Genomic DNA, 25755 nt, shown 5'->3' with positions numbered 1-25755 from the left:
GAATAAAAAATACAAAAATTCCACAACATAGTGAATTTGCAAACAGCTAAAATTATACACAAAACAAACTATAACCTGCTACCCAAGAATATACAATTATTCTCAACAAAAGAGGACAAATATAATCTTAGTGAAAAATGTAATTTAAAATATTTGTACGCAAGTACAACACTTAAGACCTTCAGTATATCAGTATGTTGACTTAAATTATGGAATGGATTAAGCAAAGCAATCAAACCATGTACTAATATGATCCACTTAAAGAAACTCTTCAAACTTAGTGTTTACAAAGAAGAATTATGATAAACATTCTGAATTTATTCATCCATCCATTCTTTCATTCTCAAAATATTCTTACTTATCTCATCGTACGGAATATAATTTACTTCATCAATTATTTATTTATTTATTTTAATTTTGATACTTATGGGGTATATTGTGAATAAATTGAGAACAGGAATTGAACACAAGTTTTAGCAACTGTTCAGTAAAAGAAAAGGGGTAGGATTAAATAAGCTCTGCTTCTTCCTACTCCTTTTCGAACATGTTGAAAAGAGAAACTGGAAATTGTGATGTATCATGTATTCTTGCATGTTCGAAATAAACTCCAACTCAACTCAACTCAACTCAACACAACAGTTTTCATAATGTGCCAGACATTTTCAATGAGAGACAGGTCTGGACTACAGGCAGGCCAGTCTAGTACCCGCACTCTTTTACTATGAAGCCATGCTGTTGTAAAATGTGGCTTGGCATTGTCTTGATAACATTGCTTGGATGGCAACATACTGTAAATTCCTCCAAAAATAAATGTTTTTGTCTAATCTTGAATGGGATTGTGCTGAAAATCTAATTTCCCCTCTTGGATTAATAAAGTACTATCTAATCTAACCTAATCTAATGTACCTTTCAGCATTAAAGGCCTACTGAAACCCACTACTACCAACCACGCAGTCTGATAGTTTATATATCAATGATGAAATATTAACATTGCAACCCATGCCAATACGGCCGGTATAGTTTACCAAATTCCATTTTTAATTTCCCGCGTAGTTTCCTGTTGAAAGCGTCGCGGAATGATGACGCGTATGATGATGCGTGTTTGTGACGTTATTGGTTGGAGGGGACATATTAGCCCAGCACCACTTACGGCTAAAAGTCATCTCTTTTCATCGCACAATTACACAGTATTCTGGACATCTGTGTTGCTGAATCTTTTGCAATTTGTTCAATTAATAATGGAGAAGTCAAAGTAGAAAGAAGGAGGTGGGAAGCTTTTAGCCTTTAGCCACACAAACACACGGTAATTCCTTGTTTAAAACTCCCAGAGGTGAAGCTTTACTATGGATCAGAGCGGTCAAGCGAACATGGATCCCGACCACTTGTCAACCGGCAGTTTTTGGTGAGAAAATTGTGGTAATAAGTCTCCTCTTACCGGAGATCAGCGGAGCTTCTGTCCTGCTGCAGCTTTGTGACTTCCCTCAACACTTCCCTCAACACACCTGTCAACACACCCGTGGCCACACTCCTCTGACTATCAGGTACTATTTAACTCACTAAAACACTAGCAACACAATAGGCAGATAAGGGATTTCCCAGAATTATCCTAGTAAATGTGTTTAAAAACATCTGAATCGCTCTCACTGCAATCGCCTTTTTTTTTTTTAACTTTTTTTTTTTTTCCTAGTCCTTCACTCTAAATTTCCTCTTCCACAAATCTTTCATCCTCGCTCAAATTAATGGGGAAATTGTCGCTTTCTCGGTCCGAATAGCTCTCGCTGCTGGAGGCTCACATTATAAACAATGTGAGGATGTGAGGAGCCCTACAACCAGAGACGTCACGCGCACATCGTCTGCTACTTCTGGTAAAGGCAAGGCTTTTTTATTAGCGACCAAAAGTTGTGAACTTTATTGTCGATGTTCTCCACTAAATCCTTTCAGCAAAAATATGACAATATCGCAAAATGATCAAGTATGACACATAGAAGGGACCTGCTATCCCCATTTAAATAAGATCTCATTTCAGTAGGCCTTAAATGGTGACTTCACTGTGTAAGTTACCAATGCCTTGGGCACTAATACACCCACATACCATCACAGATGCTGGCTTTTGAACTTTGCGCTTATAACAATCTATATGGTTCTTTTCCTCCTTGTTCCGGAGGACACAATGTCCACAGTTTCCAAAAAAAAATAGAAATGTGGACTCTTCAGACCCCAGAACTGTTTTACACTTTGCATCAGGCAAAGCTGGCGTCGTTTCTGGGTGTTGTTGATAAATGGCTTTCACTTTGCATAGTAGAGTTTTAACTTGCACTTACAGATGTAGCGACAAACTGTAGTTACTGACAGTGTTTTTCTGAAGTGTTCCTGAGCCTATGTGGTGATATCTTTTACACACTGATGTCGGTTTTTGATGCAGTACCGTCAGAGGGATCGAAGGTCACAGGCATTTAATGTTGGTTTTCAGCCTCGCTGCTTACGTAATATGAAGGTGATTAACGCGTGTCCTTTCAACATTATTAGGTGTCGTGAAAAGAAGTGGAGTGCTAATATTATCGAACTTTCTAACAAAGATGCGTGCGGTGACGCTGGAGTCTTTGAATGCGAGTCATGTAACGTCATGTCTCGTCAAAATAGGAACATAGAGTGCAGATGTCCACCAAGGCCAATGTAACAATCGTGTAGCTGTAGTTTCTGATCAAACATGAAAAGCAACCACGTCCATTTTGGCAAAAGCATCTTGGCAGACGCGTTAAATGAAAAATAAATGTGGTCTTTTGTGGTTAGTGCTGATTGTTTTAAGTAACTCAAAGTGAAAACAACATTCTTTGCTGGAACATCTGGAAGAAATCATCTTTTGACGTCATCATAAAACAGCAATGTATCCAAGTGTGTCGTTTGTTTAATCTGCTAGTGTTTTGCCACAGTGACTTATCTTCATCCTCTCCCTTCCCTTCCCCCCGTGAAGCATTGGTACTAATTATCAGCATTAGTCTCCATAATTGAGACGAGGAGCATCATGTCCAACGTCTGATCAAACTCAGATGTGACCACAGAGAAGGGAGACCACGTTTTTGTCTTATCATTCCTTTTGAATGGAGGAGAAACCTCCTTGAACGTCTCCTTCCTCGACGCCAAATGTGTTAACCTTTGACTTATGGAGACGTGCTTCGGCTAGGCTGCCTCATGTCCACACCACTGTCGAAGGTAAATCAACATGAACGCCACCAAAGCGGACAGATATCCTTTGATATTTCTCACTTGCTTGGATGAGTAATTCCATTTCACAATCCTGCTATTACCCAGCAATGACTTGCAGGTCGGCCGCATCCAACCGTCCATCCCAGACAGTCCAACCTACAGTACTCATGCGCGGGTCAAAGTGCTCTAAAGTGAAAGCAATTCAACATCCCCCTCCGCCCTTTGAACTTCACTTCAGCACACCGAACCCAAATGGAGGGAGGTTAAGAGTTTACAATGGTTTGGAAGCGCCAACGCATCTAATGGAGAGTTGGGACGTTGATAAAAGACAGCAGGCATTAAAGCGTGACAAGGCACAGAAACAAGACATGTTTTGTTTGGCTCCTTCTAAAGGATGCATTCCATGGCAACAACGAGCTTGCTCACATGAAAGAAGCGGCGCAGACTAAAGAGCTTACCTTTGACTGCTGCAGATGGACGCCGTACAAGAGAATGTTCCGCAGTTTGGCTGCAGAAGCCAATTCCATGATGGCTGCTGGCTCTGAAGCTCCTCCATCCAAAGTGCTTACATTGACCTATCAGAGGAAACAATATTTTGCAGTCGCACTCAATATATAAGTACAGAGACTGAAGCCCTAAATTTGATTTTTTTGCCCTCAAGTGACACAGATCATAATTTTCTGCCAGTCTACAAGCTCCAAAGTGCTTCGAAACTAATCTCTTGACATCAGATTCAGGCCACATCAGGCAGTCGTCCTGAATCCGATCTTTTCAAATGTGACAGCAGTCTGAACTCAAAGCGACCTGAATGTGATTTTTTTTCGTCAGCTTTGGGTGAGCTACATCACTCGTGTGAGCCGGACAAGGCAGTCGCCAGCAGAAGTGGATACTTCATTACAACATCCGGTTCCGGTTTTTGTATTTAAGACTGAATTTTCGGTGCATCACTTGTCAATAGTGCACAAATAATAGGCCATATGTACACCTGAATGTCCCCAACACGGTGTAGCAATACACAAAAGCACATAAAAGGCTCATCCATTATATACCCTTCAATAATAATAATTTTTCAATCATATCATATGCACAAAACCCAAAACCAGTGAAGTTGGCGGCGTTTGTGGGTGTTGTTGATAAATGGCTTTCAATCATGGTCAAATTTGAGATCAGACTCCCGGGATCACCCGGGAAGAGCTGGACAAAGTAGCTGAGGAGAGGGAAGTCTGCGCTTCTCTGCTTAGGCTGCTGTCCCCGCGACCCAACTTCAGATAAGCGGCAGAAGATTGATGGATGGACGAGTCTTCTAGCCAACAAAGTACACACCCCGTTTCCATATGAGTTGGGAAATTGTGTTAGATATAAATATAAACGTCAATAATATCATCAAAAGGTTCAGAGAATCTGGAGAAATCACTCCACGTAAGCGGCATGGCCGGAAACCAACATTGAATGACCGTGACCTTCGATCCCTCATATGGCACTGTATCAAAAACCGACATCAATCTCTAAAGGATATCACCACATGGGTTCAGGAACACTTCAGAAAACCACTGTCACTAAATACAGTTTGTCGCTACATCTGTAAGTGCAAGCTAAAGCTCTACTATGCAAAACAAAAGCCAACAACAACTAGAAACGCTGCCGGCTTCTCTGGGCCCAAGATCATCTAAGATGGACTGATGCAAAGTGGAAAAGTGTTCTGTGGTCTGACGAGTCCACATTTCAAATTGATTTTGGAAATATTCGACATCGTGTCATTCGGACCAAAGAGGAAGCGAACCATCCAGACTGTTATCGACGCAAAGTTCAAAAGCCAGCATCTGTGATGGTATGGGGGTGCATTAGTGCCCAAGGCATGGGTAACTTAGACATCTGTGAAGGCACAGTTAATGCTGAAAGGTACATACAGGTTTTGGAACAACATATGCTGCCATCTAAGCGCCGTCTTTTTCATGGACTCCCCTGCTTATTTCAGCAAGACAATGCCAAGCCACATTCAGCACGTGTTACAACAGCTTGGCTTCGCAAAAAAAGAGTGCGGGTACTTTCCTGCCCCGCCTGCAGTCCAGACCGATCTCCCATCGAAAATGTGTGACGCATTATGAAGCGTAAAATACGACAGCGGATTGTTGAACGACTGAAGCTCTACATAAAACAAGAATGGGAAATAATTCTACTTTCAAAGCTTCAACAAAAAGTTTCCTCACTTCCCAAATGTTTATTGAGTTTTGGTAGAAGAAAAGGTGATGTAACAGAGTGGTGAACATGCCCTTTCCCAACTACTTTGGCACGTGTTGCAGCCATGAAATTCTAAGTTAATTATTATTTGCAAAAAAAACTAAAGTTTATGAGTTTGAACATCAAATATCTTGTCTTTGTAGTGCGTTCAACTGAATATGGGTTGAAAGGGATTTGCAAATCATTGTATTCTGTTTTTATTTACATCCAACACAATTTCCCAACTCATATGGAAACGGCATTGTAGTAAATGCTACCAAATTTTTCTTGGATTTGTTAAGAGACACCTCCGATTTTCTTCCCGAGGAGATAGAGTAAAATCTAGGCTGGTATCGCCGATATCAATCCGATAATGTGCAGATATAGCTAATGTGTGTGGTGAAATGTAAAAAGTAGTGTATCTCAAGTGTTGCTGTTCTTGGGGAACCATTTTCAAATGATGTAAAATCACAGGGCGAGACATTTGATGTTGTTATTCGGCAATGAGCGCGTAACCTTATTTATGTACAGTATTCAGCTTTGTATGTACAGTAGTGTCTCCATGTAGCCTACGATAAAAGGATACACACACTTGCTGTTTCAGAATACTGCGACTCATTTTATTGCCAGTAATTTTCTGACATAAACAAATAAACTGAATCACTGAATAGATCACAATGTGCCGCTGTGCTTGCGCATTGCGTACTTACCAAGGAGGAAGAAAAAGTAGTTCCCAACAATTCCGCTTCATTCAGACAAGATCTCAATGATTTAGTTACTTTAATCTGTGTTCCTGTATTGATATACATTATCTCAAACAACTTCGGGCTCCAGTACTCTGGAATGCCCTCCCGGTAACAGTTCGAGATGCTACCTCAGTAGAAGCATTTAAGTCTCACCTTAAAACTCATCTGCATACTCTAGCCTTTAAATAGACCTCCTTTTTAGACCAGTTGATCTGCCGCTTCTTTTCTTTCTCCTATGTCCCCCCCTCCCTTGTGGAGGGGGTCCGGTCCGATGACCATGGATGAAGTACTGGCTGTCCAGAGTCGAGACCCAGGATGGACCGCTCGTCGGGACCAAGGATGGACCGCTCGCCTGTATCGGTTGGGGACATCTCCACGCTGCTGATCCGCCTCCGCTTGAGATGGTCTCCTGTGGACGGGACTCTCGCTGTTGTCTTGGATCCGCTTGAACTGAACTCTCGCGGCTGTGTTGGAGCCACTATGGATTGAACTTTCACAGTATCATGTTAGACCCGCTCGACATCCATTGCTTTCGGTCCCCTAGAGGGAGGGGGTTGCCCACATCTGAGGTCCTCTCCAAGGTTTCTCATAGTCAGCATTGTCACTGGCGTCCCACTGGATGTGAATTCTCCCTGCCCACTGGGTGTGAGTTTTCCTTGCCCTTTTGTGGGTTCTTCCGAGGATGTTGTAGTCGTAATGATTTGTGCAGTCCTTTGAGACATTTGTGATTTGTGGCTATATAAATAAACATTGATTGATTGATTGAACTAAAAGTATCAAAAATATCGATATTTTGATTTGAAAATCGATATTAGAGCATAAAGTTCTGGTAACGGCAGTGTTGATATTTCGGTATTGAACCGCACATACTACGTAATTATCATACTCGCTTCAATTGTGCTATTTCCAGAACAATACATCCATAGGGGTGGGTACCAAATCCAGTACTTTTTTAGCACCGACAGAATCCCGCTGGTCCGAGTCACGTAAAATCCAATGGTGCTACAGTATGTTACGAAACCTCAGTTGTACGTATGTGACGTCGCGCCTGGCACTTGGCAATCACTCCAGCAGCACTGAGAGCGGACTCAGCCAAACTACCTCTCGGTAATGTTGCCAACAAAGTAGTTCCAACATAAGTAAAGTAAGGCTCCACTTTACACAAATGCACTAGCTCAATGCTAATTTACATTGGCTTTTCTATTGACACGCTACTGATTAGCATTAGCAATTTTACCTTTTTAATTTCAACACCTTTTGAATTTGAACAAAAATATGAAAACTACTAATAAGATGCACGGTACAATCAAACAGCAGGTGTGTAATTAGTACAACACTTACAGTTTTAACACTTTCTATGACGCAACAGACAGCAAAGACTGAAATGACCAACACACCATAAACTATACACTATTGCCATCTAATGTCTTAAACTTGCAACTGTAACTGCAACTTTGTGTCATACCTGTAAATAGCCATATTGAATCAATAAACAACAACTGAAACTCAGTTATCATAATCAGCTATTTTTTAAATGATGAAATACAAAAATGTGATTTTATTTTCAAAAATAATTAATAAATATAAACACACTTGAACCGTACCGTACTGAAAATTAGTACAGTTGAGTACAGGTATCGATTCCCAGGGAACAGAAATCGCTATCATGTCAGTTCAAATGTGAACGGTACCAATTCCTATATATCAGGGATTCTACAACTGTGTGTACTCCTAGTGGTACCCGGGCTCCATCTAGTGGTACGCCAAAGCATTACTTGATTAAAGTACAATGTTGTATTGCCCTAAATTCAAAGAAATTGTTACTGTTCAAATTGTGTGTAGTGTTACAGTGGCCAAACATATGAAATATACTTGTCAAATAAAACCTCTGCCGTGTTTTTTAATGAATACTTAAGCCTACTACACTACTGTCATTTTAATGTTGGTCTGTATGGTGGTACCATGGTAGCCATGTTTTTTTAGGTAGTACTTGATGGAAAACGTTTGAGGACCACTGCTATACAATCAATGGTCCTAATATGCAGGAATTCACAACTTTGGTTGATACAGATAGTTATCCGATACGATATCAGCAAAAATCAAATATAATTTTACTATTTTGTAGTGTGGAATGTTAGTAAAGGTTTCATCAAGTCAAATGAGTCAAACAGAGAACAATGATAGGTGTGAAAAACACAAACACATCTATTTATTATTAACTGTCTGGAATTGACTAAAGCAGGCTTTTAAGGCCTACTGATATGAGGTTTTCTTATTCAAACGGGGATAGCAGGTCCATTCTATGTGTCATACTTGATCATTTCGCGATATTGCCATAATTTTGCTGAAAGGATTTAGTAGAGATCATCGACATAAAGTTTGCAACTTTTGGTCGCTAATAAAAAAGCCTTGCCTGTACCGGAAGTAGCAGACAATGTGCGCGTGACGTCAACGGTTGTAGAGCTGCAGGAGGAAGAAAGCTACACTCATGTCTACGGTAAGAGCCAAAATTTTCTCACCGAAACCTGCCGGTTGACATGTGGTTGGGAACCATGTTCGCTTGACCGCTCTGTTCCATAGTAAAGCTTCACCTTCGGAAATGTAAACAAGGAAACACCGGCTGTGTTTGTGTTGCTAAAGGCAGCTGCAATACACCGCTTCCCACCTACATCTTTCTTCTTTGACTTCTCCATTATTAATTGAACAAATTGCAAAAGATTCAGCAACACAGATGTCCAAATTACTGTGTAATTATGTGATTAAAGCAAACTACTTATAGATTGGATCGGGCTGGAAGAACATGTCCGCTACAACCGGTGACGTCACGCGCACGCGTCATCATAGGCGTCATCATAGGCGTCATCATTCCGCGACGTTTTCAACAGGATACTCCGCGAGAAATTTAAAATTGCAATTTAGTAAACTAAACCGGCCGTATTGGCATGTGTTGCAATGTTAATATTTAATCATTGATATATAAACTATCAGACTGCATGGTCGGTAGTAGTGGGTTTCAGTAGGCCTTTAAAGGGGACCTAGGATGAAATGTGTCTTTTCTGACAGTCGAATACTCTTGTTAAATAATGCAAAAGTATTTAATTATAAGGGTCATGCATTTTGGCGTAATCTTGCATGCAGTTTTGGATGCTTTTTTTCCGCTAGGTTTTGCAGTTGTGACGTCACGAGGTGGATGTCTTTATTTGGACATAAAGTCAAATTCTCCTCACCCACAGCTTCAGACTAAGAGGAAACAGAAAAAATATAACATATTATTTACCCTGCTTTTAACTTTAACTTTAAACTTTGTTGCACTTTGATATACAGTTAGATTGAAAGTGCATTAGAAATTCACTTAATTATTTTATATAATCTTCACATGCATAAAATAACAGCAATGTGCATCTTGCAGCAACGTACTGTAAATTATGCCAAAAACGTTTTTTTTATGCAGCTGGTATGCAGTACCTAATAAATATACAGTTTAGAAGTTTATTTTCAACTGTGTCTGGTAAGAAATAGCGGTGGCGACATCAAAATACAGTACAGGCCAAAAGTTTGGGCACACCTTCTCCTCATTCAATGCGTTTTTTTTCTTTTCATGACTATTTACATTGTAGATTATCACTGAAGACATTACAACTATTAATAAGCACATGTGGAGTTATGTATGCTTTGCACACTCTTGGTATTCTCTTGATGAGCTTCAAGCACACCTGTGAAGTAAAAACCATTTCAGGTGACTACCTCTTGAAGCTCCACGAAAGAATGCCAAGAGTGTGGGAAAAAGTAATCAGAGCAAAGGGTGGTTATTTTGAAGGAACTTGAATATGAAACATATTTTCAGTTATTTCACCTTTTCTTGTTAAGTACGTAAATCCATATGTGTTAATTCATAGTTTTGACGGCTTCAGTGACAATCTACAATGTAAACAGTTGTGAAAATAAAGAAAACGCATTGAATTAAGTGTGTCCAAACTTTTCGTCTGAACTGTATATATTTAAACAGTGTACATTTTTTTAAAGATACATTTTAAGAGGGTCAGACATAGTTTCAATCGCAATAACGCTTCCACAAACGGTCATCTTGCAGACAGACTTAAAAAAATGGGTTAAAAGAACGACTGTGTACACAAAGCGTATCCAAACCATGCATCACACACCACAAAAAAAGGTTTCAAATACAAAAAAAAAAAAATTTTTCTTTGGTCAGAATAATTAATTAGATTAAGATCATGACCCAGTAAGTTAAATATTGTGGACACGTTTGTTACTGGATACTTTCTAATACGCTTCTGCCTTGGCAACTTTGTATTGTAAATAATATGCAACTATAATTATTTGAAACTTGTTTATATTGACAAGTGTGCTGTTTTCTACTGCAATATTGTTCTACAAAGAACACTTAATATGTATGCCGAGATTGTGTGCTATCGTGTGCTTAGCTGTTGTGCAGCTTATAGCATACCATGTTTATATTTTTGTAAATGACTTGACTAAAATACAAGAAAATACCAACTTGTTTATTGCAGGACAATTAGATGTTAACTGGCTGTCTGGCTTTGCACAAGTAAACGTGCAGCAGGACTGTTCGTATTGGAGTGCTTGTGTTGAACATTAGACACACGAGCCAATTACAATCCCATATTAGTTTTTTTTACTGTATATCACACTGATATCTTTTATTAGTAATGGGACACCCCCATCCAAAACATAGTTATTTTATGTTGTTTTAAATAAACAGTAATATACAAAATGTTAAATAGTTACCTAATAGATTATTGATCATTCTGAGGTTGGACTCGTCGTTTGTTGTCCCTGAATCTTTATTTATTTATTTGTCCAAGCGTGACATTTTGGTCATTTATCTGCTTCTAACTATGTGGGAACATTTTGGAGAAAGCCCTTATCTGTTCCAACTATGGAAAAGAAGAGCCACATCTCTGGTATCTTAGTACTCTTGTCCATAAGGTGCACAAACTACATTGCTTGAGGCATCGGCAGATCTTTCTTTTCCCCCCATAAGATCTAATTTTCCCAGACAAAACATTGTTCGTCTGCTTTTTCCACCACCAATGTTCTCCTCTGATTGCTCCCATGTGACCAAAGCTGTGATAAGTAACACACAAGGTAAGGCAAACACTAAACAGGATGTCTCACAAGCGTGAAGTTCAGAGGCCTTTAGAACTTTCTGTGAAGACAACTTCCTAAGCGGACTTCACACTCATGGAACCAATCAATCGGGGACATTTATGGGGGATTTTTTTGGGGCATTCAGAAAAGTCCTCACCCAAACGACGACCACCGGATAGAGAAGAGATTGATTGGCAGCCTCTACGGCCTGAAATGTGGTCTCAATTGTATCCAGGGCGGAGTCATTAATCTGGAATCAAAAATACAGATATCATCATAATAAAGACCAGACCAGTGTGATAAGCAGCCCCGTCAAAATGATGTTTCGTCAACTCACAGAAAACTGGATGAAGTTCCAGCTCTTAAACAGATACCTGACGTTGTCTCCTGTCAGATCTGGGATGATGTCCAGCTCCTGGAAGACAGAGACACTATTCAGGGTTCTAATGGAGCTCAAGCATAACATTTGAAGAGTTTTGTGAAGACAACACGGCGTCTCTCTGTAGTCTCTTTGATGGGTCATTTTTATTTTTCTGTGTTTTTCACATGACAAACTGTTTGGCGACACACTAGGATGCAAAGGCCACTTTCTCTCTTGAGGTTTGCTGCAGAGTAGAGGCGAGAGAGACTGTGGGGTATTGGTTGATTTCAGTCACTTGACTTTTGAACAGAAGTAAACCAAGTGGTGGGCCACCAAACCAAAAATGGCAGACTGCGAACTATTTTAATATCCAAGAGGCCCAGATCTTACTGCTAAAAGCAGATACTGGCAAAAAATCTAACTATGCGATAGAATAGATCCCTATACTTTATGAAAAAATGATTTGTCAAGTGATATCAAAGATTATTAGTCAGTCGTGTTCTCAGACATATCGAACTATTGTGGTCCAGACGTCATTCAACGCGACAAAACAGATGAAAACTTGGAAAAGCATGGAGGTCTACAACTTCTTTGTGTGTGGCTGGGTCAAGGAAATTGGCATCAAGACTCTCTCGGATAAATATGCATTGTTTTTGCTCGGGTAAAGTTGCATTTCATGATTTTACTTCTCGTCTACTGATGATTGTTGCTGTTGCACACTCCGTTTACGAGTATGCGTGTTCCCCCCCATATTTATCAAGATTTAACTATAAATGTCAACATTGTGTATGTGCTGAAATATGAATTTATGATAGATGCCTTTGGTAAAAACTTAACCCTTTTAGGTTTTGCTCACATTTGATTTCTTTTATTTAGACTAGCCAATTTGGTGCTTCACAAAACACTCGCAGCAAAAGTGTGTTTAAGAAGTACAAATAATATCAACATAATACTTAAATGGGAAATAATAAACGTTAAAAGTACATCAAACTAACCTTTAACGAAGGGATCACAGCAAACTCATGCATTCTTCGACTTTGCTCCTTTGGACTGCAGTGTGAACTGCATGCTTTTCTCGCTGTTCTGTAAAATTGTGCACTCTTCCTCCCTTTTTGATTACTTCTCGAGGAACTCTGAAGAAACGTTTATTCTTTTTGCGATTTGAACGATCCGTACAGCCGAAACGACGCACGCAAACGGTATTTTTTCTTCGAGAAAGGCTAAACGGCGCCTAGTACCAGTTGAGAACTTAGCTAGCCTGACCACCACACGTAGTCATTCGGCGGGACGTGACGTCAGTAACATCCCAGCAATACGTTATCAAAAAGAAGATTTGTTGAGTTGAGCGATCACCAGGATTATCCGCCGGTTGCATTGCCAGACATGTCGAATTATCTAAATGCGTATTAAGAACTCCAAAACAAAAATAAAACACAAATAATATCAAGGTAATACTCAAATGGGAAATACTAAACATTAAAATGATATCAAACAAAACTTTAACGAAGTGATCACTGCGAACTTGTGCGTTTTTCGACTTTTCTTGTCGTCTTTTGAAAAATCTTGCACTCTTTCACCCTTCTTGATTAATCAATCAATCAATATTTATTCATATAGCCCTAAATCACAAGTCTCTCAAAGGGCTGCACAAGCCACAACGACATCTGCGGTACAGAGCCCACATACAGGCAAGGAAAAACTCACCCCAGTGGGACGTCGATGTGAATGACTATGAGAAACCATTAAATCTGAAGAAACTTTTATCTTGATCTAAAACAAGCATAGGGCATTTTTCTCAGAGAAAGGCAAAATGCCGCCCAGAACACAATACATATACGCTCGCTACCCCACCACTTTGAGTCTTGCATATTTAATGAGCCAAACATGATGTCAGATGAATACAACCTATTGACAATATAGAATCTTTGACTTTTTTAAGTCTTTTAATCTGCTACATAGTAAGTTTTTGAACACATCGCCAATAGTTTCAGTTCGTGGTCTCTCCAGTCATTGGGCCTTGGCCTATGAAGATTGATGTTTGGTGAAGTCTATTCCTTCATTTTCACACTCGCAACAAGCGAACAGACAAAAGCACTCAGTGTCTGGCATGGAGATCCACTTGCTCTCACTGGTTACAAGTGTTAAATATGGAATGGAAAGCACATGTCAAAGGTCTAATTAGTCTTGAAAGATAACAGCCCCGGGCTTCAGATGGGGAAGAAAAAAAATCATTTCAGTCTGAAATGATTACGGATTTGAAGGGAAAGGAATGGACTAGATTTGAAGCAGGTTGCCCATGAAATCCCAGCGTGGAAATGTTTGTTTAAATTTAGGCATAGCGGCTTTGAGCGCCGAGGACGGATTGACGACTTAAGCTAGCGCAGAAGACAAACGTGGGTTCAGTCTTCCTTCTCTCAAGTCCTCACATTCACTCTGTAACCAATGAAGTCATCGAGCAGGGGTGTTCAAACTGTTTTCCAACAAGTGCGGGGGGCTATTTTATTTTTCACGTTTGTTTATTAAAACGTATCTAGGTCAGTTTGGTGTAATTCAAGAAAGAAATATGTTATCAAACTACCGTAAATACTTTCTAGAATTAGGAACATTTCTTGTAACTATTCAACATTAAAAACTTTCTCATTCACAATCCACATGTAAGAAACAAACATGTTTTTAAAAAAAATATATGTTTTAAGACAAATGTTTTTCTTTTTTTTATGCATTTTAAGACGTAAAATACGGCAAATAAGAGGTGGCTAACAATGTCGCTAATGGGAGTACTCTATTCCACCCATAAAGCCCTCTAAAAAAACATCTAAAAACTGCCCACAATACTCCATTTATATATCGTGACCTGAATATTAACCAAATATTAGGGATATTGTTATTATAAGCATTCACGCAGACAATCTATTTTTTAGCCACGCCTTGATCACATGGAGCTAACAAGCCAATGCTGCTATATTGACATATTGAGCCCAGCAGGTACAAGACAAAACTTGTTGAATTAGGTCCTGACATTAAGCAACTCTAACATATCGTTGAAACAACTTGCTTTTTGACAACGTTTATTCAATGTCAGGTTGAGACGTTGATTTGACCATTGAAATTTCGTAATTTCCCAACCAACAAGGTGGATCCAACGTTGGAAATCAACGTTGGCTCAATTGACAAATACAACTATTTTGCAAAGTTGTTTCAAAGTCCGTTTTAAAGGACATATTTGTATAATCAACGTTGTATCAATGTCTTGTGCCTGCTGGGAGCCGGTGAGCTGCTGCATCGCCTCTGAGTTGGTGAAAGTTAATTCTAGATTATAAATTATGTGGACATAACCCGGCCTGGATAGTCGAATGATGTGGTCATTATGCAAGAAAGTGGTCAAATTTGACATTCAACTTATACCCATGGATAGCGTGAAAGATATAAAAAGACGCTCGTTTGCGGCACTTTTTTTTATTAACTTCTGGTGAGGATTATGATTAATTCTTCATTCAAACGGGACAATATAAACATCCCATCAGTTGGCATCTTGGTAAAAGCAGACATTGTACAGTGAATGATTGTTTTATTATGTTTGTAGTTTGTATTTCTTGTTCAGCACTTAGCAATACCGCCGGCGTATGTTTAAAATACGTAAATACTATGTTATTATGAATCAACCTGTTACTACATTACAGTTACAGTATGTGCATAAAACGATGATGGAGGCTTTTGGATGTTTTTAGAGCACTATTTATGGGCTCTGCTGTTAGTTGACTTTTGCTTGCTTTTATTTACAAATTAGAATGCATAAAAAAAAAACCTTGTCTTTCATAAAGATCGTTAATGATAGATAAAATCCCCCAAAAAGTGCCTTCAAGTCTTTTATCCATGTAGCCCACAGCTAAAACCGCCACTGCTAACATGGAGTATTTGTAAAACCGAATCTAAACTTGATACTCGAAGTAACTTCCAGCTTCAATCATCATGATGAAGTGCTTGTGACACTTTTCCAAAAGTAGACGTTAATTCTTTCGCATTTTCCACTCGCGTTTCACCTCGCCCAAAAACAAAGTCCCCCCCAAAAAACATCGATCTCATTCCAAAAACACCCACGGGACAAACTCGCAGCCCCACCAGGCACCTGAACGTTGACGGGAATGTCTCCGATCGGACGTCGCCGACCTCGAGCCACCTCTGTGATCCGCCCGCCTGACACAAGAGGATGATGGAGTACTTGGAGCTGGTTGAAAGGCGGGCGGACGCATGTTTTGTTCCCGTAACGCTCCCCTGCTCCTGTATGCACATCCAGGGAATACATCGTGAGGATAATCCAGGAAATATGGCTGACATGAGGCCATGTGTGTGTGATTTGTACGCATCAACACGTCCAGCAGGCGATGGGACGGAATTATGAGGACTTAACCGGGCGGTCACGACATCTTGAACACACTCCTGAGCACTACGGAGGTGCTGAAATAAAGGAGTTGAAGACAAAGCTACAGGAGAAGATGTGAAGCTGTCTGATGGTCCACAGATGCTCTTCACCATTGTGCACTAACATGAAGCAAGAGGCAACAAGGGAATCAGACTTGTCAAGAGTAGGAATACAGAGTTCAATGGCGGTTTTGGAAAAAAACAAAGTGTGCGGATACAAAGCTACACACTCAATGAATCAAATAAACTTTTGTGGTTCTGCAAATATGACCGCCATCTGGTCTCCTGCATGCTGAGGAGTGGAAGATGAAGATGGAGGTCGAGAGATGTTACACAGACTTTATTATTTGTTTGGCCACAGACGGATCATTTTCACCACCGGACCACCCAGATGCCCGACTCACAATGTGGAGGGATGGGAAGCCTGGATGGTAATCCATCTTGTTATGCTAATCACAAACCTTTTAATCGGAACTCTGGCTGTCACAACGTACCATTTGCAGGACGAAAAAGGCCTTTTGGAGGGTGTCAGCCAGTATCCTCGCATGCTCACATCCGCCTGTGATCATGCAGAGCGACTGCGACAGAGTGTCTGGAAGAAAAGGACACTACAACATCAGCATAGAACTGACTGAAGGACGTTGACCTCTGTCAAATACAACTAAAGATTGTCTTAGAAGAATCTGATTCATTAGATTTTGCCCAGAGTCAATGATCAGTCAAACATTTAAAAAAAATGTCATAAACAGATGTTGATATGTAGTTCTGCAGATTTACTTACTCTTGATTTTAATCAATAATTACAGTTCTAAAATAAATAAAAATTAATTCTCAAACATATTTGGTGGTCTTATCAAACTTACAAAGCACTCACTCTCTGTCTCACCACCCTTCTCTCAACTAACTGGCTGCTAAGCTAACGAAGCTAAGCTAGTTGCGGTCCAAAGCAACTACGCTCCGAAGGCGTCTGCTCCCTTACGCTGCTGCTACTTCGCCTACAGCTCCGAAGACATCAAGAACTTGACTCGGTGAAATAAACAATGTGAGCATGGCTCCCTGCTTTTCGTGCACCATTCTCATGGATAGGTTGGCCCTACTAGAGGACCGTGTCCGCCAGTTAGAGCAGAGTAATTTTGTAACTTTAGGCGCCGCGGACACATTTGCTAGCGCTAGCTGTTGCGACCTGATTAGCCCAGTTTGTATCCGCCCAAAGCGGCCCACAAGACACGGTAAACCGGTTGAGACACATAATAGATTTAGCACTTTAGCTACGGACACCACACCTTAGTCATAAATGACCCCATCACCCGGAACATACAGTTTAGTTAACCAGCCATAATTAGGTGTACTTGTAATGAAAATTGCACTAATTTTGTTTGATTACAAAAAAGAGGAATGTTTTTAATTGTACGTCAACATGGACGAAGATTTAACATTTAAATTGACATTGAAGCTAGTCTTAGGGAGACTAAGGAGGAAACACGTACGACAGGCTAATCGCACCACTAACAACAGAAATATAGTTGTACACGTCTGATCCAATGAAACTAGGATGAGACATTCAGACATTACAAAAAAGAACATAGCTCAGATTTGTAATCTTACTCGAAAGCTGTCTCGGCACGAGTACCCCCTGCCTGCGAGAGGCAGCGATGAGAGGTGTACTAGATTAGTCTCGCTTAACAAGTGGCTGCCTAGTTTTTGTAAGGAACAGGTACTAACCTTTATTGATAATTGGCACTCTTTCTGGGGCAAACTGGGCTGAGGAGGGACGGCCTTCATCCTAACCAGGAAGGCGCCATCACTCTTTCCAGAAATATTGACTATTATTTGAGTCAAGCTTGACAAATTACACTAGAGCAAGCTTGGACACAGACAATTACAGTGTCTGTTAGTTCGGGTGAGGATTCAGTTAAGCTGGAACTAACCAGGGCCATGCTTGAAAATTCCTGTAAACAGCATTTCTCGTAGAATAATACACATTTTTTCTGTTGTGAGTGTGCCATAGGTGAGCATGTGAGTAGGAAAATTATGACGTATTAAATCTCAAGCAAATAATCTCAATATTAATATCAGTACTACGGATACCATTAACAAAAATGCCTCAAAACAGCCCAATACCTGTAATATGGGCTTTTTAAACATCAGACCATTGTCTCCCAAAAAGCTATTAGGTAATGAGGTCATTAGAGACAATAATCTTAACGTCATTGGTCTCAGTGAAACTTGCCTAAAACAAGATTAATTTTTCCCGCCTAACGAGACATCTCCTCCTAATTGTATGAGTGCACATATTGCTCGTCCCCTTGAAAGGGGTGGAGGTGTCGCACTGATATCCAGTGAAAACCTTAACCGTAGCCTTAATCTACGTAATAAATATAAATCATTTGAGGTGTTTATTATGAGGTCTGTCAAACCTCTACCTCTCTATGTGGCTGTTATTTACCGTGCTCCTGCGCCCTATTCAGACTTTATCTGTGAATTTTCAGAGTTTGTCACTCATCCAGTAACACACGCAGATAATATAATTATAATATGGATTTTAATGTCCGTATGAATACTGCGTCAAACCCTCCATGCGTGGCGCTCCAAACTATAATTGATAGCTGTGGTCTTACACAATATTAAATGAACCCACATATCGGAACGGTAATACGATAGATCTAGTCCTTATTCGAGGGTGTCACCACCTCCAAAGTTAAAATACTCCCGTGCACTAAAGTAATATCCGATCATTACCTTATAAAATGTTAAGTTCTGACTCATTGTCAACGAGCTACCAATAACCAATGCTTTAGCACCCGCATTAATGCTGTCACAAATATGACTCTTGCTGGCCGACTGTCCTCGATAATGGCACCATTCCCAAATTATGAGGCCTCTATCGATAACCTCACTAACAACTTTAATGATGCCCTGCGCAATGCCATTGATAGTACAACACCGCTATAGCTAAAAAATCACCGTAAAAGCCGTACCGCCTGGTTTACAGAAAAAAACACAGCTCTTAAACTATCATTTAAAAAGCTGGAATGCAAATGGTATGCAACTAAACTTTAAGTTTTCCATCAGGCATGGAGTAGACCTTCGTATTGTGAGACAGATGCACTAACCGGCCCTCTTCAACCGTGCTGCCCTATATTGGGACCATCAGTGCTAAATATTATTAACTTATCACTTTCCTCTGGTACTGTTCCCCAGCTTTCAAAAAAGCGTTTTTTCATCCGCTGCTCAAAAGACCTAACCTCGAACCTGGCCTCATGGTAAACTACCGGCCAGTTCCCACCTTCCCTTTCTTTCAAAAACCTCAAAAAAATTGTTGCACAGCAGCTATCTGAACACTAAGCATGTAACAATCTCTGTGAACCCCTTCAGTCCGATTTCAGAGCAAATCACTCTACGGAGACAACCCGTGCAAAAAAGACTAATAATCTTTTGCTAACTCGAGATGCTGATGCGCCATCCAAGTTGCTGCGACTTGATCTTAACGCTGCTTTTGATACCGTCGATCATAACATTCTATTAGAACGTATGAAAACACGTATTGGTATGTCAGACTTAGCCTTTTCTTGGTTTAACTCCTATCTTATTGACAGGATGCAGTGCATCTCCCATAACAATGTGACCTCGGAGTATGTTAAGGTAATGTGCGGTGTTCCACAGGGTTTCGGTTCTTGGCCCTGCATCTTCAGTATCTACATGCTGCTGCTAAGTGACATAATTTTTTGCTATGAAAAAAATATATATAATAATAATATACATGAGTTTTCACGTATTAGAGCTAAAAGCCTCTCTCTTGTCCCACTCTCCCTTGTGGAGGGGGTCCGGTCCGATCCGGTGGCCATGTACTGCTCGCCTGTGTATCGGCTGGGGACATCTCTGCGCTGCTGATCCGCCTCCGCTTGGGATGTTTTCCTGCTGACTCCGCTGTGAACGGGACTCTCGCTGCTGTGTTGGATCCGCTTTGGACTGGACTCTTGCGACTGTGTTGGATCCATTATGGATTGAACTTTCACAGTATCATGTTAGACCCGCTCGACATCCATTGCTTTCCAGCTCTCCAAGGTTCTCATAGTCATCATTGTCACCGACGTCCCACTGGGTGTGAGTTTTCCTTGCCCTTATGTGGGCCTACCGAGGATGTCGTAGTGGTTTGTGCAGCCCTTTGAGACACTAGTGATTTAGGGCTATATAAGTAAACATTGATTGATCTTCAATTATCGCCTGCTTCCAATTAACATCCTATTTACGTTTTAAGTAAATCCATCCGTCCATCCATTTTCTACTGCTTATTCCCTTTCGGGGTCGCGGGGGGGCGCTGGTGCCTATCTCAGCTACAATCGGGCGGAAGGTGTGATACACCCTGGACAAGTCGCCACCTCATCGCAGGGCCAACACAGATAGACAGACAACATTCCCACTCACATTCACACACTAGGGCCAATTTAGTGTTGCCAATCAACCTATCCCCAGGTGCATGTCTTTGGAAGTGGGAGGAACCCACGCAGTCACGGGGAGGATATGCTAACTCCACACAGAAAGATCCCGAGCCCGGGATTAAACCCAGACTACTCAAGACCTTCGTATTGTGAGGCAGACGCACTAACCCCTCTTTCACCGTGCTGCCTCGATTTTAGTAAATAAAGGCCTAATTTATGTTAGTTTAGTAACAACCTATAATCATCATACAGTAATATTGTCCATGGCCCAAAACAGAACCGACCATATGATATCTCATTTTAAATGCTGGTATACTTTCATATGCATATGCCAGCCCACCCGTGTGCACTCGCAGTCAGAGACAGACCCCCAAAGTAGTGGAAGGATCCAAACTTCATCACGCTGACAGACGTGAGAACTTGGCCGTCTTCAACAATGCATTCATTCAGTGTGGGGCGATGGGAATTACTGCCGCACTCAGGTTGTCACCATCAAACAGGTGATTGTTGGTGCAGGTGCTGGCAGGGTGATTTATACGGGTTGGGTTTATTTCCATTTGTCTGATTGTCTCCTGTCTCAACCTGCTCTCTTGAACTCAAACTGGCTGAACAAAAGATTCTCTCTCTGTTTGCCCCTTTGAGACGATTCAACGCTTACACAAAGATAGCAAACGCTACTGATGTCAGAGTGTGTGTTTTGGAAGGAACATTATTGTCATTGCACTTGAAAAGTACAACAAAATTTCCTTTTCAGTTCAAACCCGTCCAAGAACAGAGAGTATACACGTTAGACCAGGGGTGTCCAAACTTTACCACAGAGGCCCACACACTGAAAAATGTAAATATACGGGGGGAAATGTGTGTATATATATATATGTATATACATATATGTATATATATGTATATATATATGTATGTATATATAGGGACGGCGTGGCGCAGTGGGAGAGTGGCCGTGCGCAACCCGAGGGTCACTGGTTCAAATCCCACCTAGAACCAACCTCGTCACGTCCGTTGTGTCCTGAGCAAGACACTTCACCCTTGCTCCTGATGGGTGCTGGTTGGCGCCTTGCATGGCAGCTCCCTCCATCAGTGTGTGAATGTGTGTGTGAATGGGTAAATGTGGAAGTAGTGTCAAAGCGCTTTGAGTACCTTGAAGGTAGAAAAGCGCTATACAAGTACAACCCATTTATCATTTATTTATATATATATATATGTATATATATATATATATATATATATGTATATATGTATATATATATGTATATATATATATATGTATATATACATACATAAATATATATACATACATATATATGTATATATATATGTATGTATATACTGTATGTATATATATGTATATATATATGTATATATATATATGTATATATATGTGTATATATATGTGTATATATGTATATACATATATAGGAGTGTATATATATATATATGTGTATATATATATATATATATATATATATATATATATATATATGTATATACATATATATACATATACACACATATATATATATATATATATTAGGGGTGTAACGGTACGTGTATTCGTATTGAACCGTTTCGGTACGGAGGTTTCGGTTCAGTTCGGAGCTGTACCGAACGAGTACACATGCTAGCAGCTAGCAGGCTAGGAAAACATGTATATATGCCAGAACTGGAAAACTTTCCAGCCTCGTTAAAGATCTCCCGTTTGGGAACACTTTGGCTGTGCGATACAACAATGGAGGACGGAGGTTTGCTAAGATTGTTCAGCAGCTGCTTCTGACATCGCGTCAAAAATGTGTTGCACCTTTCCTGGTTCCAGCTCCCATAGTGTCTCCCTTGTGCGCACAACCCTTCACTCTACCCGCAGTGGGTCTCCACAGCTCCGGACTCCAGGGTAAATGAAGAGTCCGGCAATTAATTGTAAATCGTGGCTTTATTGAGGTCTTGCACACATCCAATCCAACAAAACACCAGTCACTCCCGCACCCACGCTACACTCCCTCACCAGGCTCGCTTGCCCACTATGACGTCACATCCATCCATCCATCCATTTTCTACCGCTTATTCCCTTTTGGGGTCGCGGGGGGCGCTGGCGACTATCTCAGCTACAATCGGGCGGAAGGCAGGGTACACCCTGGACAAGTCGCCACCTCATCGCAGGGCCAACACAGATAGACAGACAACATTCACACTCACATTCACACACTAGGGCCAATTTAGTGTTGCCAATCAGAGGGGTTAGTGCGTCTGCCTCACAATACGAAGGTCCTGCAGTCCTGGGTTCAAATCCAGGCTCGGGATCTTTCTGTGTGGAGTTTGCATGTTCTCCCCGTGAATGCGTGGGTTCCCTCCGGGTACTCCGGCTTCCTCCCACTTCCAAAGACATGCACGTCACATGCTGTCCTATATTAAAGGGCCACACACACTACTCTCATAACACAGTGTTTCTCAACCGTTTTTCAGTGATGTACCCTCCGTGAACATTTGTTTAATTCAAGTACACCCTAATCAGAGCAAAGCATTTTTGGTTGAAAAAAAAAAGATAAAGAAGTAAAATACATGTCATCAGTTTCTGATTTATTAAATTGTATAACAGTGCAAAATGTTGCTCATTTGTAGTTGTCTTTCTTGAACTATTTGGAAAGAAAGATATACAAATAACTAAAAACTTGTTGAAAAATAAACAAGTGATTCAATTATAAATATTTCTACACATAGAAGTAATTATCAACTTAAAGTGCCCTCTTTGGGGATTTTAACAGAGATCCATCTGGATTCATCAACTTCATTGTAAACATTTCTTCACAAAAAAAAAAAACTTTAACATCAATATTTATGTAAAATGTCTACAAAAAACGGCGGGCGGTGTTGATGAACGTGGACCCCGACTTAAACAAGGTGAAAAACTTATTGGGGTGTTAGCATTTAGTGGTCAATTGTACGGAATATGTACTGTACTGTGCAATCTACTAATAAAAGTCTCAATCAATCAATCAACAAAAGCACTTTATATGTAGAAACGTTTTGTTAAGAAACCATTCTGAGCCTTATCTTATTTAGTTTTTATCTTATGTTTGTTATATATGTATTAACCCTGGCAATGGACCTTGTGTGTATATGTATGTTATGCTATTGTTTACAAATTTGGTAAATAAATAACCAAAAAATGTATATTTTCTTTGTTATCTACTGTACCGAAAATGAACCGAACCGTGACGTCTGAACTGAGGTACGTACCGAACGGAAATGTTTGTGTACCGTTACACCCCTAATATATATATATATATATATATATATATATATATATATATATATATATATATATATATATATATATATATATATATATATATATATATATATGTGTATATGTATATGTATATGTGTATGTATATACATATACATATTGAAACCTTTACTTTTATATACATATTGCGCTCTACCACGGTATCGAGCACTATTCTCTAGATAATCCAATCAAGACATATTTATATATATATATATATATATATATGTCTTGATTGGATTATCCAGAGAATAGTGCTCGATACCGTGGTAGAGCGCAATATGTTATCTCTAGATAATCCAATCAAGACATATTTATATATATATATATATGTCTTGATTGGATTATCCAGAGAATAGTGCTCGATACCGTGGTAGAGCGCAATATGTAGGTGTGGGAAAAATTACAAGACTACTTTGTCTTGTAATTTTTCCCACACCTACATATATATATATATATATATATATATATATATATATATATATATATATATATATATATATATATATATATATATATATATATATATATATATATGTACAAAACCCGTTTCCATATAAGTTGGGAAATTGTGTTAGATGTAAATATAAACGGAATACAATGATTTGCAAATCGTTTTCAACCCATATTCAATTGAATGCACTACAAAGACAAGATATTTATGTATTTAAAAAACTTTTTTTTTTAAATATTATTTTTAGAATGTATATATATATATATATATATATATATATATATATATATATATATATATATATATATATGTGTATATGTATATGTATATGTGTATGTATATACATATACATATTGAAACCTTTACTTTTATATACATATTGCGCTCTACCACGGTATCGAGCACTATTCTCTAGATAATCCAATCAAGACATATTTATATATATATATATATATATATATATGTCTTGATTGGATTATCCAGAGAATAGTGCTCGATACCGTGGTAGAGCGCAATATGTTATCTCTAGATAATCCAATCAAGACATATTTATATATATATATATATGTCTTGATTGGATTATCCAGAGAATAGTGCTCGATACCGTGGTAGAGCGCAATATGTAGGTGTGGGAAAAATTACAAGACTACTTTGTCTTGTAATTTTTCCCACACCTACATATATATATATATATATATATATATATATATATATATATATATATATATATATATATATATATATATAATATATATATATATATATATATATATATGTACAAAACCCGTTTCCATATAAGTTGGGAAATTGTGTTAGATGTAAATATAAACGGAATACAATGATTTGCAAATCGTTTTCAACCCATATTCAATTGAATGCACTACAAAGACAAGATATTTATGTATTTAAAAAACTTTTTTTTTTAAATATTATTTTTATAAAAAACTTTTTTTTTTAAATATTATTTTTAGAATGTGCCACGGGCTGTTAAATTAGCTGCGGGCCGCACTTTGGACATAACCAGAAGACTGATGTGTCGCCCCGTAAAAAAGGTAAGAAAAAGGAAAACATGGTTGGGGGGCAGGAGAAAAAAAACCCCAAGCTCCTTGGAGGATTTTTTATTTTTTTTTATAAATGGAATGGAACCTTATTCCCATTTATTACCATTAATGAGCTCACCTTTGACGATGGACTCCGCGGCAGCCAAGTCCCGTTTGTATGTAACCTGAAGGGCACACCATTAAACTCGTATTTACGTGGGAATCAGTGGGAGGAACAAGTGGTGAGCTCACCTTCCATAGTGTTGGCGGACCCTCAACAAGCTTAGCGTTGGTGCTGCAGTACTGCAGGACCAGATGGAGACACTCAGTACCAAAGTCAAAGTCGGCCTCGGTGCACTGAGGAGGGAATGGGACAGTTAGCATTTCTTTAGTGTTCCGTAACGGCAAAAGATTGAAGTGGATGCTGGAGCCAGCAACTGGTCTAAGGCCAAA

At 39.5% G+C, this 25755-nt stretch overlaps 1 protein-coding gene across 3 annotated transcripts in view; it reads right to left on the bottom strand.

Annotated features, from left to right (window-relative positions):
- Nucleotides 1–25755, bottom strand: part of crppa (CDP-L-ribitol pyrophosphorylase A) — a 92627-nt gene that overhangs the window by 46107 nt on the left and 20765 nt on the right. For 2 of the 3 annotated variants that reach the window (XM_061915530.1, XM_061915529.1), the window contains exons 4-9: nucleotides 25555–25659; nucleotides 25442–25487; nucleotides 16572–16669; nucleotides 11635–11712; nucleotides 11455–11547; nucleotides 3663–3779 (exon numbers count right to left, since the gene is read on the bottom strand). In XM_061915530.1, coding sequence (XP_061771514.1) covers nucleotides 3663–3779; nucleotides 11455–11547; nucleotides 11635–11712; nucleotides 16572–16669; nucleotides 25442–25487; nucleotides 25555–25659 — 537 coding nt within the window. The remainder of the gene's footprint in view (nucleotides 1–3662; nucleotides 3780–11454; nucleotides 11548–11634; nucleotides 11713–16571; nucleotides 16670–25441; nucleotides 25488–25554; nucleotides 25660–25755) is intronic. The other variant, XM_061915531.1, reaches the window with a different exon arrangement.

Source organism: Nerophis ophidion, linkage group LG11 (assembly GCF_033978795.1).
Source record: "Nerophis ophidion isolate RoL-2023_Sa linkage group LG11, RoL_Noph_v1.0, whole genome shotgun sequence".
In the NCBI taxonomy this organism is placed as follows: Eukaryota; Metazoa; Chordata; class Actinopteri; order Syngnathiformes; family Syngnathidae; genus Nerophis; species Nerophis ophidion.
This window is presented reverse-complemented; position numbering and strand designations above follow the sequence as displayed.